Genomic DNA, 18,241 nt, shown 5'->3' with positions numbered 1-18,241 from the left:
TATAGTCTGTTTTGTCTTGTCTTGTATAGTCCAAAATAAATGTATAGTATAGTGTTATTTATGTCTTTTGAGAGTCACCAACAGCTAGATCCAAATTCCTAGTGTGTGTGAACGCACACAGCCAATAAACCTGATTCTGAATCTGATTCTGAAATGGTCACTGAACGAATCAGTGAACGAATCTGAACAAATCATTTTGACATCAGAAGAATCACAATGTCCAACACAAGTGTTTAGCAGCTGTTAAGCAAGATGATGAATGAAATGTGAGGGGTGAGAGCTCCCTGCTGGAGGAGCCATATACAACATATACAACACATGCAACACACCTTTTTTTTAATAAACACATTTTTACTTAACGTTTTTAAAAAAAGACTCTTATTATTCTAGACCTATTAGCACTAGCTTGCGATTACTCATATTGCATCAGTAATATTTTTCAACGTATTAAAAAAAACATGTAATCATAAAATATACATATAATGACGCGTATTTTTTTTTCTTTTTCTATCTGACGTCCTGTAACTAAAAAAAAAAAAAGATTTAAACTGTTTAAACCTTTCGATCTATAATGTCTTCTAAGGTATGCTATGTCTTTAAACAAAATTACGTCACGTCCTGTACTTAGTTTCTGCGGGAGGATGAGGAAATCTCAGGCGCTATAGGGGACTTGGGGAGGGGCGACGCGGCCTAAACGCGTATTTAAAAGATGGCGGACACGGAACGTAAATCGGTCGACGTTATAGCTAACTGTGATCGGACAAGTGAGCCGGTCCCTAAGAAACCACGGAGTAGTTTTCTTCAGAACTGTGTAGCAGACGTAGTTCACGGAGAGCAAATAACAAGTGGAGACGTGACGGGCAGGAGTTGTGCGGTGGGGAGTTCATCACGGGCAGAAGATGCGGAGCCGGGGACGGGGGGGGTGGTGGTGGTGGGGACGGGGGATGGACAAGAAAACAACAATGAGCCCGTGATCGCAGATAACACTCTAATGTCTGGACCTGAACGTGAAGCGTTAGGTACAAGCAACAAACTTTGTTTTGTTTGGCGGTTTCTACATTCTGATGTGTTCCACTTTACTACAATGCTAACGTTAGCATTAGAATGAAGCCTTGGGTCTAGTTAGTCTAGTTACCTAATAAAGCGTATAGTATTGTATAAACAATATATTTACGGCAGACGCCCTTATCCAGAGCGACTTATATTTTTATACAACTGAGCAATTGAGAGTTAAGGAGCCTTTGCTCAGGGGCCCAGCAGTGGAAGCTTGTTGGTCGTGGGAATCGAACTCGCACCCTTCCGATTGGTAGCCCAACACCTTAACCACTAGGCTAAAGGCTACCACATCCCTATATATACCAACATTATAAGACGTAGGCACCTTTGAAACATTTTATAAATTGAAGGATATGCGATAACATTACAGAATTTCTTTTCTATTAGTCAGAAGAACAAAGCATCACATGCAGCTAAACATTTTCTAAGATAAACATTTTTTTTTTATCCCTTTTTTATACAGGCCAGTTATTGGCAACAAGCAGGCATTGTAGCACTCCAGGTTAAAATGAATCAATTCTTTGCACCACATGCTTTTTTTTTTATTTATTTCAGAAACGGGTTATTTGGATGATGATGTTGACCACAATGGATTTTATTCACCTGAATTAGGTGGTGATGACGACTGTTCCTCTCATGCCAGTTCTAGTGACTGGACTCCCCAGCCACGTTTTGGTATGTCTAGGTGGTGGTGTTTATATTTAACAGTAATCAGTTTATTTACAGCTCTGAAATGCTTCAGTAAACTGGTGTAATGCTACACCGAATGATACCAAATTGTGGTGTAAAGTTTTAATTTAACAGTTGTTGTAAATGTTTTTGTTAGGATCTTACCGCTTCATTCAACAACAGATAATGAGAGAGACAGATCCACGGACTATTCTAAATGACCTGCTTCCAGAAACTGTCATTCCACCTGATCTTGATGACATGACACTGTGGCAGATTGTCCTCAACATCTCAGAGCCTCCTAAAAGAAAGAAACGCAAAGATATTAACACCATAGAGGATGTCACCAGACTGCTTAATGATTGCAAAAAGATACTTGTCCTGACTGGTGCTGGGGTATGTTTCAGTTGGAATTTTTAAGACATTTTCTATGTTCTATACTGGCTGCAAAGCGTGATTAGAAGTAATATTCTAAATAATCACATTTGCTAAAATTACTGGGATGAGTTTAGACCATTTTGTGTATTATACTGAGTTGTCACCATAATAGTTTTGCAAACTTTCATGACCAATTTTAGCTTAATTTTGCAGACATTAGCATTTTGTTATCATATTTATCATTGGCATAAACTTGCAGAGATAATCATCAGTTTAGGAAATAATTGTTTTGCCTCTTGAAAATGCACATTTCCTCTTTCAGTAAGCGGTAATACTCAGATACTTGGCCAATAAACCTCAGATACTTTTCCACTAAAACTCAGATACTTGGCCAATAAACCTGATTCTGTGATCCTTTACTGGTCAGATGGTCAGGAGCTCAGTTCCCAAGCAGAGCCAGATTGCCAGTGTTGGTCCATTGAGCATCCTGTCATGTGAAAACAATTTTACTATGCTTTAATGCATATGTGACAAAGGCCAATAATCAACTAATGATGAAAACATTGCAGAGATACATGTCAAAATCTTAACTTAAGCGGAGTTATTTAAAAAACAAAACATCAGAATAATTTTCCTTATTCTGATGTTTTGTTTTTTTAGTTTGATTGCTTTGACTCTAAATGTGGCATGGATATTGGAGCGAGGTGGGTTGATTTTATATTTCAGAAACTGTTGCTCTTCTAGAATGGTGCAAAAATCCAAAAATATTGAATGAGCAACAGTTCTGTTATAGAATAATTGCTAGATTTGTTTGAATTCTTGAAAAGGATATATTAACTCACATAAGCACTATTTATAACAATGGTGAGCAGAATGGTGCAGACACAAAATAATAACCTGGCCTTTTCCCACTCTTTAACTGTCCAGTTTTGGTGATGGTATGTTGATATGGTCTTCTGCGTTTAATGTGATGTGTTTTTTGATTGCTTATATAGACTGTCAGCTCAAACCAGTTTGGTCATTCCCCTATGATGTCATCAACGAGTTTCATCCTGTACAACTTCCACATTCTAAATGTTTTTTGGTTTTCCACACCATAGAATACTAATAAAATACGGATTACTGTGATTTTTCACAACCAACGGAAATCCGTATTTTATTAAACACTCAAAGCAGCCCATCCAGAATAGCACCTTTGGTTACAGAGATTCATGCAATTGTTGGCCCCAGAGATCTCATCACATTTTCTCCATTCTGATAGGGAGCTGAAACTCTTGACCTGTCTGCATTGTGGCGATTGACTTTTTGGATAAGGTCTTCCTATTAAAGTGACCGAACATATGCATTAATGAATGTGTGTGTGTGTGTATATAAAGTATGTGCTCATGTATAAGAGCCTTTTAATAATATTATGTTATGAAAAGCCGTATTGCCATTTTGATTAGTTTTAAATATATTTTTGATTTTAAAGAAAAAAAAAAACGGCCTGGCCTGTTTTTGAAATTTCAAGTATACATGCGAATGTGTCTGGTGCTCACTTGAAAATATTTTTACCTTAGAGGAAGAGTTTGAACTTTAACTCTCCCCCCCCTTTCCCCCTAGGTTTCTGTTTCCTGTGGAATACCTGATTTTAGGTCAAGAGATGGGATTTATGCTCGACTTGCTGTAGATTTTCCAGACCTTCCAGATCCTCAAGCAATGTTTGATATTGAGTACTTCAAAAGGGATCCCAGACCATTTTTTAAATTTGCAAAGGTCTGTATACTGTTTATTGTCTTGTATTATAGACTATTATGTTTTAAACCAACAGTGTTTTTCCCCCTTTATTGTAGGAAATCTATCCTGGACAGTTTCGTCCATCACTTTGTCATAGATTTATTGCTTTGCTGGATAAGAGAGAGAAAATTCTCAGGAACTACACTCAGAACATTGACACTCTGGAGCAGGTTGCAGGAGTCCAAAGGGTCATGCAGTGTCATGGTATGTTGATTTCAATACTAAAGTTGCAAATGTTACTTTAAAGCAGACACCAATGCATAGATTATGATTTACAGGTTAAACCTGCAAGCCTTATTTGTTTATTGTCTAGCATAAAGCAATACTTTATTCAGGACAATCGGTTTGATGCTGTTGTGAAAACTAAATTTTTGGGTTTGGTTTACTGATAAGTGGCATGTTTATAAACAGTGTTCTGGGTTGCTAATAAAATGGGCAACAATTTTTGATTGTTTTTCTCACTGAAAAAATCAATTAATACACATACTTCAGTGTCATGTGACCTAGCTCCTACCTTGCTGAGCACAGAAAAGGCAGCTAGCTAGCTGTGAGGAATCATAGCAGAGCCATTTACTTAACATGCAAACATGCTGTTGCCTTTACTGAAAGGGGCTATTTGGAGCACTATCACAAGGATTTTGCTGGAAGCTCTCCTACAAGAAGCAAACTATAGCTTCAGAAACCATAGGAGCTGAAGGCTGCGTTAAAGCTCAGCAGTCTTTGTTTACTTAGCCTGCTGGCAAAAACTGTGGTGACTGGCTACTGAAGCATCATCTCATGTCCGCCACTTCATTACTAAAGTAGTCATTTAAAGATTGAATTTATCTAGGAAGCAATAAGCTTGAATGCCACAAGGATATCATAATATCAAACTATGTCAATTTGGTCTGGCAAGGCTTATTTTTTGAAGACCTTTTTAAGCAGGTTTTGATCTAGGCATTTGTGAATAGTTCTCATTGCAGTTGGACGAATGATTGGACATGACCCTGCTTAGCTAATGATCTTTTTTCTACCTCTACCCATAAGGGGGGTGAGACTATGTTTATCAAGTCAACACTTGCTTAAGAGAAAAAAGTTCCCCTCAGGAAACTGGTTGCTGTTACAAGAGATGGGGTGCCAACAATGCAAGGTGCACAGTCAAGCAAATTTCCATAATTATTATTATTTTTTTACCATTGTTATTCACCAGAAAGTGCTAGCTGCAAAAGTATTGGATTTTTCTTGTCTTGACTCATGATGTCAAAACTGTTAATACTTCACTGTCAGTTGTTTAAATTTTTTGCTTAATGAACTTGATTCTGCATGCATTCTGCAGGAATTAGAAGATGGAGATGGAGAAGAACTGAAGATAGTGTTCTAGACTTTTGAATAATATTCTAATAGGTGTAAATATTTTTTCGTTATAAATCATCCATTTAACAGCATGCCATAACTCATGATACAGTTGAAATGTGAAATCCTTTTGAACCCAAAACGAGATGCCATTTTGTGCCATATATTGAGTGTTCAAATATGATTGACACATTTTTGGAATTTTTTATAAATTATTTGTGTATCAGAGAAATTACTACATTCCAACACTACCAGTGTTGCCAGACTTTGCAATTATTGTTGAATTACTTTAAAAACCTTAATAGAAAATGCTATAATTTACTTGCAGTTAATTAATTGCAAATATTAATTGACTAATTTGTTTATGGCAATGTATTTTTATTTTTATTTTTTCAGGTTCCTTTGCAACTGCATCCTGCCTTGTGTGTAAACACAAAGTTGATTGTGAGGCCATAAGGGAAGATATATTCAGACAGGTATAACTATCTTCATTATAAATAACAAAAAGATACATTTTATTATTCAAAAATAGGCAAATTCCAATGCTAAGTGTATAATTTTTAAAAGAATACCTCATAGTAAAGGTTACTCCAGTTGCATTATCAAAAGTGCTCTTTATTAATGTTTGCCTCCACCCTCTCAGCCATTTATGATGGGGGTTAGAATATTTTCATTTAACTGACTGTTTTGGCTGGTAACCAAGTTATCTTGCCAGCTAACATTACATATGCCCATATATTTGTAGTGTCAGACCATTCATTAGTGACAATAATATCCCTTGGCCAGTTTACTTAGAGGTTGGGTTTAAAGGTTCTAGACAAATATACACTGAACCATGAGCCCCAATTAAAGTAAGTGCTTTTTCAGTTGTTATTGGATAGCAAACCAGGTCATGCACATCCCTCTACATACAAATACTACATTGTATTTCAAAGACCGTCAATTGTCTGAGGTACCATTTGCTAGCTAGCTGACATGATAATGTAATGTACCAAATGTAAATATACTGGTTAAAGCTGTTTAAGCCGGATATGGCATGGGGGGAAACCCTACATGTTCTAGTGCACAGAGATCTGTAGCATCTTCCTGAAGGGAGAAGTGCAAACAGGTTGTGGCCAGGGTGAGAGGGATCTGTAATGATGTTACCTGCCCGTTTCTTCACTCTAGAGTTGTCCTGAAGGTTAGGCAGGTGTACACCAATGATCCTTTCAGTTTGTTGCAGTCTTCTTAAATCTGATTTGCTGGCTGACCCAAACCAAACAGTTCTGGAATAGCACAGAACCGACTCCAAGCACAGCTGAGAAACTGTGTCTCATGAACACCTCAAGGCTTTGTCACCTCTTCTGCAGGTGTCCTCTTTGGCCTCGCGAAGCTGATGTAGGATATCAGGGTGTCAGTAAGCTCACCCAAATCAGTAGCTGCAGCCCCAAAATCACTCCAATCTGTGACGTCGAAGCAGGCTTGTAAATCCCGTTCTACTTCATGTGCCCATCTCTTTACAGCTGTCACAATAGGTTTAGCAAATTTAGGTTTCTGCTTGTAGGCTGGTAAATGATGAATCAGAGAGTCCAAGAGCTGCACAGGGAACAGAGTGGTATGAATTTTTTAATAGTATGAACAGTGTAGCAGTGGTCCAGTATATTGTTGTCCCTGGTGTGGCATGTGATGTGCTGTCTGTATTTAGGCAGTTCCCAGGTAAGGTTAGCTTTGTTAAAATCACAGAGAACAATAATGAAAGAGGATAATGCTGCTCTGTTTGTGTGATCTGATTGGCCAACAGTTCTAGCACAGGAGGAAGTTACACACTCACCAGAATAAACGAGGAGAACTCTTGTGGTGAATAAAACCGGCTTACAGTTAATAAAGGGAGCTTCCTAATTTGGGCAGCGCATCTTTAAAACTGTCACGTCTGTACACCAGCCTTCATTGATATAAAAACATTCCACCGCTTCTCATTTTCCCTCATTTTCTCTGTGACGCGAGCTGCTCTGAACAACTAGAATCTCGTTAGATGTAGAGCGCAGTTTGGGATGGCTCCATCCAGCCAGGTTTCCATGAAGCAGAGAGCAGCAGAGTTTAAAAAGTCCTTATTTGTATGGGTGAAGAGTTGTAGTTTGTCTGATTTATTTGCAAGGGAGCCGAGATTCACCTGATGAATGCATGGCAGTGAGGTCTTAAAACCGCGCTGTCTGAGTTTCACGAGCGCACCAGCGCGCTTGCGTCACCTGGAGCGCTTGTATAGGATCACAGCTCTTCCGACTTAAATGTCCAGTAAAACATCTGACTGCTCCAACATCTGCAAAAGTTAGTTTGTGATTGTGACTATTTCTGATGTCTAAGAGTTTGTTTCTTTTAAACTTACAGTAGCATTGGTTATAGTTGAGTAAATATACAAGCCCAATACTTGGTTAAATAAAATCGTTATACTAATAATTGTTTTAAAAAGGTTCTTAGTATTAGAGATTTTTTTTTATTAGTGTTTGCCACTGGTTTTAGCTTGTTGCTAATGCTATACATGTCCCATTTTTGCTATACTACAAATTTAGTCCGAAATGCTGCATGGATGTTTATAATAGTATAACAGTAGTCACTCAGTAACTGTGAGCTTTTTATAGTGAGCAAAGAAAAGAAACATTTTTTGTTAGTGTCGAAATTTGCTTTTTGCAACTTCACATGCAGAAAGTACAAAGGTGGACATGCAGGTAGACCCAGAAGGCAGGTCGGATCTTAGCAGAGCTCATGGCTCGTGTTTATTTTGTCCTTTCTAAAACAGAAATGGATCCACGCTGGACTCTGAGCCTTTACTCTGTGACTTTGTGAGTGTGTCAGGTTTTGCCAGCTATTTACCCCCACCCCCCCACCCCCCTCCCCCAGCCATTGCAGAGTCTCATGCAAACATTGACAATCCAGGCCATCATGCAGTTTTCAAACAGCCACACAATACGCTAAATTTACATCCAGATCTATGTAAAGCTGCTTTGTGTTTTGTTAAATGTAAAATTGTAAATGTGCTATACAAGTAATATTGAGTGGAACATTTGGAAATTTACCCTGTGTTAAATGTTACACGTTCCAGTGATCAGCAGCACAAATATGTTCTTTGACAATCAGACCTTGTAAAGGTTTAGTTTATGGACCAAGAAGTTTTGGGATGTAGTCTAGAAATGAGAACTTTGGCTATTAAAAAAAAAAAAGATTGCAAAAGGCAACTGATTTTATTTATTAATATGTAGTTATTAAATTGTCCAGTTCTGGCTTTTTAGTGCATGCTGGCTAGCTTCAGAGAGCTTTAAATGATTAGAATGGCCCTGAAATCAAAATGGGTGTTGTGTTTTGTTCTGTTGAAAAGCTAATTCTTTAGTTTTCACTATACACCGAAATCACTTGGGTTTGAGGGGGAAAAAACAAAAATGAGATGATTGGTCAGAATTTCAGTTTTCATTTCATTTTTCAAACAACTTGGGACCTGTCTTATGTTTGTTTAAACCAGCCAGTTTTCTAGTGACTAAGGATATTGGATGTTAGTGTCTCCTTTTGCTTAAGCAGCCCTGGAACATTGATTCTTCTAACAGTTGATTTAGCTCTGAATGTCTACTCTTGGTTTGAGACCTGGTCTTCACCAGTGGGATTTCTCTTATGTATAAACCAACATGAAGACCATAGTGACAATTTCTGGAACCAAACAATACTCTACCAAAGTGATGAAATGGGCAAAGTTTATAGAAAGAAAGGATCTGTTTATGATACAAAACTTGCATGCTCATCTGTCAAACAACGGAGGTAGGGTCTTGGGTTTGCATGGCTGTTTCTGGAATTAAGTTCAACATTTTTTTTTTTTTTTTTTTTTTATGATTGTAACGGCAGAATGAATGAATTCTGTCTGCCAGTTTGCAGGGAAATGTCTACAGTCTAAGAAGTGTAAATACTGTATGCAGCAAGACATTAACCCAAAACACACTGCCAAAAGACTGCATTTCACCTCCTGAATTCACTTGGAGACACCTGAAAGATCATGTCTAGGTTTGAATATCAGAAAATGAAAACTGAAATTTTGTCTCCTTCATCTTTTGAGCTCTAACCCCAATGTTTTCAGTGTATAGAAAATCCATGCATGTATACATACATACATACATACATGTGTGTGTTTTTATATTTATTTATTTATATATATATATATATATATATATATATATATATATATATATATATATATATATATATATATATATATATATATATATATATATATATATATAAAATATATTAGTGCTGCACGATTAATCATATCGCAATCGTGATATCAAGCCTGTGCGATTATATGACGCAAATGCTGCGATTTTATTAAATAAATAAATAAATAAATAAATAAATGCATGTGTGGACATGACAACCCATTCTCTTTGAAAGCTGTTTGCCTATTTCATACACTACACCGCTATCCGCTAAGGCCATCCTTAAAAATATTCTTGTTTGCCGTAACCTGACCGACCCTGTCATTTATTTTTTTTTTTTTGCTTTAAGTCCGACCGACTTGCCGGTTGTAAATTTGCGTTAAGACCGACCTTTTTTTTTTTTTTTTTTTTTTTACTCTTCAAACAACTAATACAAAGGCAATTAAAAATATTAACGTGTTCAGGGCACCATAATACATCTGAAATAAGCATCAAAATAAGTTTTGCAATGATGCGCCCGAAGGCACGGGATGAAGACCCAGTCAGTGACGTCACGATATGCTAATTTGTTTAAAGTCATACATACGTAATCACCATCACCAAAATTGTACTTTTTTATAGACAATTTTGGCGCATCATTGCAAAACTTATTTTGATGCTTATTTCAGATTTTTAAGGATGGCCTTATAAAAAAGTGTTTGAGAGTGTTGCGCCACATGAAAGGTCTTCACAGAAATATCTGTGCATACAAGCAACAAGCTCTGCATCAGAGAGAGATTTTAGCACTAGTGGTAATGTATCGAATCATCGCTCCTGTCTGAAACCAGACAAGGTGGATATGCTTGTTTTTTTGACAAAGAACCTCTCAAGTGATAAGTAGAGCTTTTTAGAAAGAGGATTTGGAAGTACCAGTTTGTTGCTTTGTTTTTGTTTTTGTAAATGACCAACAACAGTTTTAGTGGTTTGAACCACACATTTATATCCAAATTCCTTTTTGAACATTTATACAAAAATGTTACGTCCAGGTAAAATATCCCTGTTTGGACAGAATGTTCAAAATATCTTATTTTCATGAACATAGAAATTACTTTGTTCTATTTATTATATTTAGCTGTACTATTGAGACAATAACAAGTTTGTTTGCAGTAATGCAAAGATGTTATTTTGTAAAAATATTTTAATTTGAAAACGTTTTGCATTTGTTTGTTGTTGTTGCTAATTTGAGTTGAGATTGAGATTTGAGTTGCTAATTTCAGCATTATCAGTAATCTGTGTGTGCATTTTCCTTGAGAACCAAGCAAGTTGACTCATGATACCATTTGTTTATTATATCGCTATAGCAATATTGACCTCAATAATCGCAATATGACATTTTCCCTAAATCGTGCAGCCCTTATATATATATATAAAACACACACAAAATAAATTGATGACAGGTTTTGCTCTACTATAGCACAATTGTCTGTGTTTGGCTGTGCACCTTCCTACACACTGCCCAGTTGAAACCATTTCTCGGTTGAGAAATCAACATGGTTGTGGCAGACCCTTTTCCGAGGACTGTTTTTTCAACTTGACTGTTTATACTGAGTAAGAATTTGGTCATTTAGGCTTTTCCATCAATCAAATTACTTGTATTAATTTGCATAACATTTGAAATGATTGTAAACATTCTATTTAAATTGCAGTTCATTTTAGCCATTAGTCAGTGATGCTTCTGAACACCATGCTGAGTTTTGATTCGTCACTGTTTATTGACCAAGACTATCTAAAATATTAAACAAAAAATAATAATCATTCTTTAGCTCAAAAGGCTACCATTCAGAGAATTCAAATGGCAGCTGGTAATGAACCTACAGCTGCCATTCAACTTTAATGCTACAGAAACATATGGCTTAACTCCAGTGATCTTGGAGTCCAGGATATTCTTCTCTTTTGTGAAGATTGTTGTTGATATAGATTTATAAAAAATGTTCTCCGTATTAGGCTAGGTTGCTAGATTACTGTGAAGTTTGTTTTGATTTAGTGGGGGTGGGGCATATTTCAAATAGCTATATAATCAGTTAAGCCATTTCATGGAGACTACCTATGTGATGGAGAACTTGAAAACAAGTTAATTAAAAATAACACACCACTATTACTTTTCTTGGCAAATACTGTGACAGAATAACAACAGCTATTGTTGCTATAAATTTTAATATAATATTTTTTTTCTTTACAGGTTGTTCCCCATTGTCCAAGGTGCCCTAATATCCCTTTTGCTATTATGAAACCAGACATCGTCTTTTTTGGAGAGAACCTTCCTGAAGCTTTTCATAGGGCCATGAAGAAGGACAAGGATGAGGTGGATCTCCTCATTGTTATTGGATCATCTTTGAAAGTGCGGCCAGTGGCTCTTATCCCAAGTATGCATTAACCTGTTTATTGTAATTGAATAGTTTCTACATTTATGTGGCTATATAATTAAGCAGTCATATGGCAGCAGTAAAAACATTCTTTTCAGATACATGTATAGAGCTTCAGTTAATGTTCACATCAAACTTTTAGAATGAAGAAAGTGTGATCTGTGACTTTGATCATGACATGAATGTTGGTACCAGAAGGGTTAGATTGAAAATTTCATAAAGCGCTGATCTCTGGGCTCTACAAAGTTCATCAGATTCAGGTTTATTGGCCAAGTGCGTTGACACACACAAGGAATTTGGTTCCAGCTGTTGGTGACTCTCAAAAGTACAGACATAAAGAACACTATACATTTAGCTTGGACTATACAAGACAAAAACAGACAAGACAAAACAGACTATATGAGACAATATAGACAGTATGAGTATTATATAGGAATACAGAGTATATGACAGATCAGTAATGTACATAAAGTGTGAGTGCACAGTAGTGCAAATAACAGTATTGTGTGTCAGGTATGGTAGAGTTTGCTTTAGAACTTTTGTTCAATGTACAGCAGTAGTGTGTGTAATATATACAGATGATGTGATGACTGACAGTCCTGATAATGCAGTACTTATAGATATGAAGCAGTGAATATAATTATGGTGAGTTGTTAATCAGGGTGATTTCCTGGGGAAAGAAACTGTTCCTGTGTCTGGCAGTTTTGGTAAACAAAGTTCTGTAACACCTACCAGAAGGGAGGAGCTGAAGGAGGTTGTGTCCAAGATGCGAAGGGTCAGTAGTGATTTTTCCTGGCTGGTTTTTGGTTCTTGTATGGTACAAGTCCTGTGGAGTGTGCAGGGGAGCACCAGTTATATTTTCTGCTGTTTTAACTGTGTCTGTTCCTGTCCTGTTTTGTTGCTGCTCCAAACCAGGTGGTGATGGATGTCCACAGGACAGATTCAATGACTGCAGTGTAGAACCAGACCATGGCAGACCATACTTCCTTAATTGGCATAGAAAGTGTATCCTCTGGGCCTTTTTGATGATGGAGTTTATGTTGGACTCCCATTTCAGGTCTTAGCAAATTGTAGTGCCCAGAAACTTGAAGGTCTCCACAGATGACACAGGGCTGTTGAATATTGTGAGGGGGAGTAGTGTTGAGGGGTCTTTCCTAAAGTCCACTATCATCTCCACAGTTTTGAGTGTGTTTAACTCTAGGCTATTCTGAATGCGCCATAACACCAGCCACTCCACCTCCTGCTTATATGCAGACTCGTCACCATCTTGGATGAGTCCGATGAGCGTAGTATCATCTGCAAATTTAAGGATTTTAACAGTTGGGTAACTTGATGTGCAGTCATTGGTATAGAGGGAGAATAGCAATGGGGAGAGGACACATCCCAGAGGAGGACTGTCCGAATACTGGAGGTAATGCCTCCCTGTCTTACCTGTTGTTTCCTGCCTGTCAGGAAGCTGGTGATCCACTGACAGACGGCAGGGGGTATAGTGATCTTTAGGAGTTTGGAGTGGAGAATTTCTATAATTATTGTGATTAAAAGGCTAACTGAAGTCGACAAACAGAATCCGGGCATGTGTCCCTGGGCAGTCAAGGTGTTGCAGTGAATGTAGTGCAGCCCAATGTTGACTGCGTCATCGACTGATCTGTTTGCTCGGTAGGCAAACTGTAGGAGATCCAGCAGCAGTTCTGTTACAGTCTTTAGGTGGGCCAATACCAGCTGCTCAAAGGTCTTCATGACGACAGATGTCAGAGCGACAGGCTTGTAGTCATTCAGTTCAGTGATGGGGGTTACTTGGGGACCGGGATGATTGTGGAGATTATATTCTTTATAAAGAATAATGGACAAAAAAACAGTTTTGACCTACAAAACTGTCACTCAGGGAAGTCAGAGAACGAAAGCAGATATTTCAGTCACTCTTTAGACCTGGGTTAGGGTTAGCGAGTAGAAAAGCAGCTCAGCATGCACGAAGCATTAAACCTTGATGTGAATGTGCTACAACAACAAAAGACCAGAAGGCTGTTTCCAGTTCTCTAAACTGGATGGTTGAAGATTGTTGAGGGCAACCTATTTTTGGTGAGTCTGTGATGACGGTGGCCTTAGATTCTTGTTCTTGGTTGACAGGAGTGGAACCCAATGTTTATTTGTCGTTATAGCCCATGTTCTGCAGGAATATCTGATGAGTACTAATAATCTCCTGTAATCTTAAAATTGGAAGCACTTTCATGCTCAGCTCAGCTGAATCATGGATCAGACTTTGGAGGTCAATAAACAGCTTGAACTTTTTCATATTCCTCAAACCATTCACGATAGTGAAGGTGTAGAAAGTCCTTTCAACCCACTGAAACTGGACTGCTGATAACCGGAAAAAGAACAGCTCCAATACTCACTCACTTTCTGTGTCTGTCTGTGTGAATTTCTGTGTTAACTCTAGAAACGATTGTGTGAAATTTCCAGATCAGCATATTCTGAAATACTCTAATAATTGTGCTGCTGCCACATGTTTACAGCATGAATTTGCATGAGGAGTGTATGTACATCAAAATGGTGGGCATCTGTAATTTATTTAACACTGTATATGATTGTCAGAAGACAGATTGCATTTAAGCTATTTTTGTTGTTTATAATTACTGTTTATAATGTATCTAATCAGTGAATTATGGTTTGAGTGTATTGTTTGTGTATTTGTATTAAGGCTCTGTTCCCCCTGAAGTGCCTCAAGTTTTGATCAACCGTGAGCCCCTGCTTCACATGAATTTCGACGTAGAATTGCTAGGAGACTGTGATGTCATCGTTAACGAATTATGTCATCGACTGGGTGGTGACTTTAAGCAGCTTTGCTCCAACTTTTCTCGACTAAATGAGATCACAGACATACCTCCTCCTCTGCCATCTGCTCTATCTGAACAGGAATGTAATCAAGTTCAAACATCTGAAGTTCAAAATAAAGGACACTTTTTCACAGAAAACAATGAGACAGTTGCAGAAACATCAGAGACAGTAACAGTTATAGACTCTTGTCCAGATGCCCAGTTCTTGAAAGATGGGGGTTTAAACACATCTCGATCAGCCAAGGAAACAAAACCCTTGTCAGTGTTGGAAAATAGATCAAGCTTACAAAAACGTTCAACCCAAGAAAATGAGGAGTGTCTTAATGCCCAGCCAAGCCCCTGCCGAGAGAGTCCAGATGTTCATCAAAATGCATCGTTGGATGCTGTTGGACATAGTCCAAGTACACAACAAGAAAGAGAAAGGATAAGGGAGTTGCAGGATATTCAAAGCGAAGAGAAGCATGCAAATCAAAGAGATGATGTTCGCAAACAATGCTGGTTGAAACAAACCTGTCGCAGTCCAATCAGTAATCGCCTTGGAAGTAAGATTCCTTTTTTTGCAGTACATTGGACACATATTAAGCCATTTGATTGAATTTCATCATTATTTAATGTTAAGTTGAAAGTGTTAAATCGGTGCATAAAAGCTACTGTTGAGTAGTTATGTGCTTGATTAATAGGTTTGTTACTTTCAGGTTCTCTGATGCTTAGTAATTACTGGTTTTTTGTTTGTTTGTTTATGTTTTCCAGGTTCTCAATTCTTATTTCAGGCTCCAAATCGTTACATTTTCCATGGGGCTGAAGTGTACTCCTGCTCAGAAGATGAGACCTCTAGTTCCTCTGACAATGACGGTTCCTGCTGCAGTGGCAGTGGTTTGGAGGAACAAGAAAGCGATACAGATGAGGAATGCATACCGGAAAATGGTCCAGGACATGGGGAGGGTAGTGTTGGAGAGACAGAGAATGAAAATAAATGCATGTCAAATATCGACACAGACAGTATAATGAAGAATCGCGACACCATGACAGATGTTTAAAATATTAATATTGGTTTCCCAGCTTCTCTATAAGTAATAATGTGTATGTCTTGTGCTTTTTTTTTCTTGTTTGAGAATATATTTTTATACTCTTCTCCCTCCAGGCCCACCCTTTTGCAGTTACTGCCTGTCCAAATCTATTTGGACAGGGAAGTCACTATAGAGTTTTTTTTTTATTGTTTATTCATTCTTGATTAGAGATGAAAGACTGATGGATTGAAAGTAATGGCTACTTTTATATTTGGGTATTTTACTATTTTATATGTGCTTCATAATTTTGTTCATATAGCTCTTGTGTCTTCATTTGATGAGAATATGTTTTGGATAAATTATATTAATCTTGATTTGTTGATTTTTCTGTACATATCCAGTTTAACTATGCACAAGCCTGTAGATAAAAAAAAAAAAATAATTAAATCACAAAGCAAATGACGAGAATTATCTTTGTAAAAGAAAAATATAGTTTGATGGGCAGTAAGATTTAAAAACATCTTACAGGCATTTTCAACAAATTAAGAAGTATGTTGCAAAGCAAAATGTTACATGGCTAAAACTGAAATGCCTAATAAGATTGAATTGATGCTAGAGGCTTAATATTACGGAGTTAACTACCTCATCTTGAAAAAAAACTATGCTTTCAGGGGCACTGTTTGTCATGTTGAAATTAGCCTTTACATTTGTTTGGTTAAAATAATTCCAGGTATTCTGAATTGAAATTGAGCTAGATGTAATTTTACTGCAGTTATTAACCTGAAAAGATAATAAGGCAACTTTGTAATTAGTTGCGGCCATTATTTTTTTCCTTCTCTAAGTAGTATAATTTATCCATTCATTAAGAAAATTTTCACCTAAAGGTTCCTGTTGAGGCTTTAAGATTTTTTGTTAAAGGGGTTATTAAACTGGCACCTTGCTACCTTAAAGGTAGGGTCTCCGATGTTTGAAAGCCAATGTTGACATTTGAATTCACCAAAACAAACATGTCCCTAACCCAAATGGGTCCCACCCCTGTATTGATAGCTCCGCCCACACATACATACGTAACCCAGGCAACTAATGGAAAGAAATGTGTCTTTATCATAGCTGAAGGGAAGAACAATACGATTGCAGATAAACAAAACAACACACAGGCATAATCATGCAAAGGACGGCATATTTTAGTTCTGTGAAACAAAGCAAAACCAACGTTACTCACCTATCAAGAAGGAAAAAAGCAACTGCTTAAGTAAAGTTGGCCGCATATTCACAGACTGGAGTTTCCCGAGTCAATAACTCCTGAGCTAAACGCTGTTACTAGCAAAACGAGGTTGTAGCTGCCTCTCTACATTACTACGATAGAAAAGAGGTGTTATTTGTGTAGTAACAGCGTTTAGCTCAGGAGTTATTGACTGGGGAAACTCCAATCTGTGAATATGAGGCCAACTTCCTGCTCCTTCAGTTCTCTCCAGTGCTGGAAAGCTGATCCTATATTAACACGGTCCTACTTCTTGCCTTATCGTAAGCCTTTCTTTGCTTTCTTTCTTTGTTTTTATCCTCCATGTCAATGTTAAAACCGCTTTCTGCTAATGTCGCACATGTGCACTGAACACTCTCTGAGCCCATATTGACAAGACACGCCCCATTCTGCTCATTGGCTACACGTTTGTTTTGATTTTTCTTTGGCATTCGGCCCGACTCTCTTCTGAAGCATTTCTCAAAAATCGGAGACCCTACCTTTAAGTTGACCATGCCACAACAGTAGCCATATATGTATAAATCAAATTTGAAAATTTCAAATTTCCTTCTGCTGTGCATTTTGAACATCCTATTCCATATTTAGATTAAGGGCTTGTTCCAGTGAAAAGAAAGTGTAATGCTAAAGCGTACAAGGATACCCCATGCATTTGTGTGCTTATAGCTTTATGGCAACAGTCTAGGGAAGTCCCACATATGGGTATGATGGTCATGTGTACAACACTTTGCCCATATACACTCACTGTCAAATTTATTAGAAACACCTGTCCAGCTGCAGTTATCCAATCATGTGGCAGTAGAACAATGTGTAAATCATGCAGTTACAGGTCAAGAGCTTCAGTTAATGTTCTCATAAAACCTCAGAATATTGAAAAATAGTGATATCTGAGACTTTGTGGCATGTTTGTTAGTACCATATAGGCTAGATTGAGTATTACAGAAAGTGTTGACCTGTGAGTGTCATACACAACAGTCTTAGAATTTACACAGAATGTGTAGAAAGAAAGAGGAGAGGAGAAAGACCAGACTGAACTGATCTGACAGGAAGTTCTTGTTAGCAGAAAAGCAGCCAAGAACAACTATCTGAGGACATCGTGTGGACAGATTCTATTTTTGTCTCATCTTCAATTGTCTAGTGCCCTTGATTCAGATTTCTGTTCTTGACTGACAAAAGTGAAGTCCAATGTTTTCTGCTGTTGTACTGCATCCACGATAATTAATTGTTGTTTTGTGCATGCTGAGATGCTTTTCTGCCCACACTGTTGTATAGAGTAACTGTTTTTAATTATTATTACCTTTTTGACAGCTTGAAACCAATTTGGCAATTTTTCATCTAACCTCTCCTATCAACAAAGCAT

The 18,241-nt window shown here is 37.5% G+C and overlaps 1 protein-coding gene across 2 annotated transcripts; it reads left to right on the top strand.

Annotated features, from left to right (window-relative positions):
• Positions 1–650: 650 nt before the first annotated feature.
• Positions 651–17,876, top strand: sirt1 (sirtuin 1). Of its 2 annotated transcripts, none has more exons than XM_060871976.1 (9): positions 651–1,019; positions 1,669–1,731; positions 1,883–2,121; positions 3,706–3,858; positions 3,936–4,083; positions 5,608–5,687; positions 11,602–11,785; positions 14,481–15,158; positions 15,367–17,876. In XM_060871976.1, exons 1-9 carry the CDS (start codon positions 710–712, stop codon positions 15,651–15,653), a joined length of 2,142 nt encoding a protein of 713 aa, XP_060727959.1. In that variant the 5' UTR covers positions 651–709; the 3' UTR covers positions 15,654–17,876. The 2 variants fall into 2 exon arrangements, with proteins under 2 accessions (XP_060727959.1, XP_060727957.1); XM_060871974.1 differs by having other exon boundaries at positions 1,612–1,731.
• The last annotated feature ends 365 nt before the right edge of the window (positions 17,877–18,241 follow it).

The sequence above is a fragment of the Tachysurus vachellii genome, chromosome 6 (assembly GCF_030014155.1).
Source record: "Tachysurus vachellii isolate PV-2020 chromosome 6, HZAU_Pvac_v1, whole genome shotgun sequence".
Lineage (NCBI taxonomy): Eukaryota > Metazoa > Chordata > Actinopteri > Siluriformes > Bagridae > Tachysurus > Tachysurus vachellii.
This window is presented reverse-complemented; position numbering and strand designations above follow the sequence as displayed.

What these genes read in the sequence shown, in the direction of transcription:
- sirt1 (XM_060871974.1), top strand. Translation starts at nt 710, where the DNA reads ATGGCGGACACGGAACGTAAATCGGTCGACGTTATAGCTAACTGTGAT. An exon ending in GCCAGTGGCTCTTATCCCAA is followed by an intron (nt 11,786 to 14,480) that starts GTATGCATTAAC and finishes ATTTGTATTAAG; the next exon opens with GCTCTGTTCCCCCTGAAGTG. An exon ending in AATCAGTAATCGCCTTGGAA is followed by an intron (nt 15,159 to 15,366) that starts GTAAGATTCCTT and finishes TATGTTTTCCAG; the next exon opens with GTTCTCAATTCTTATTTCAG.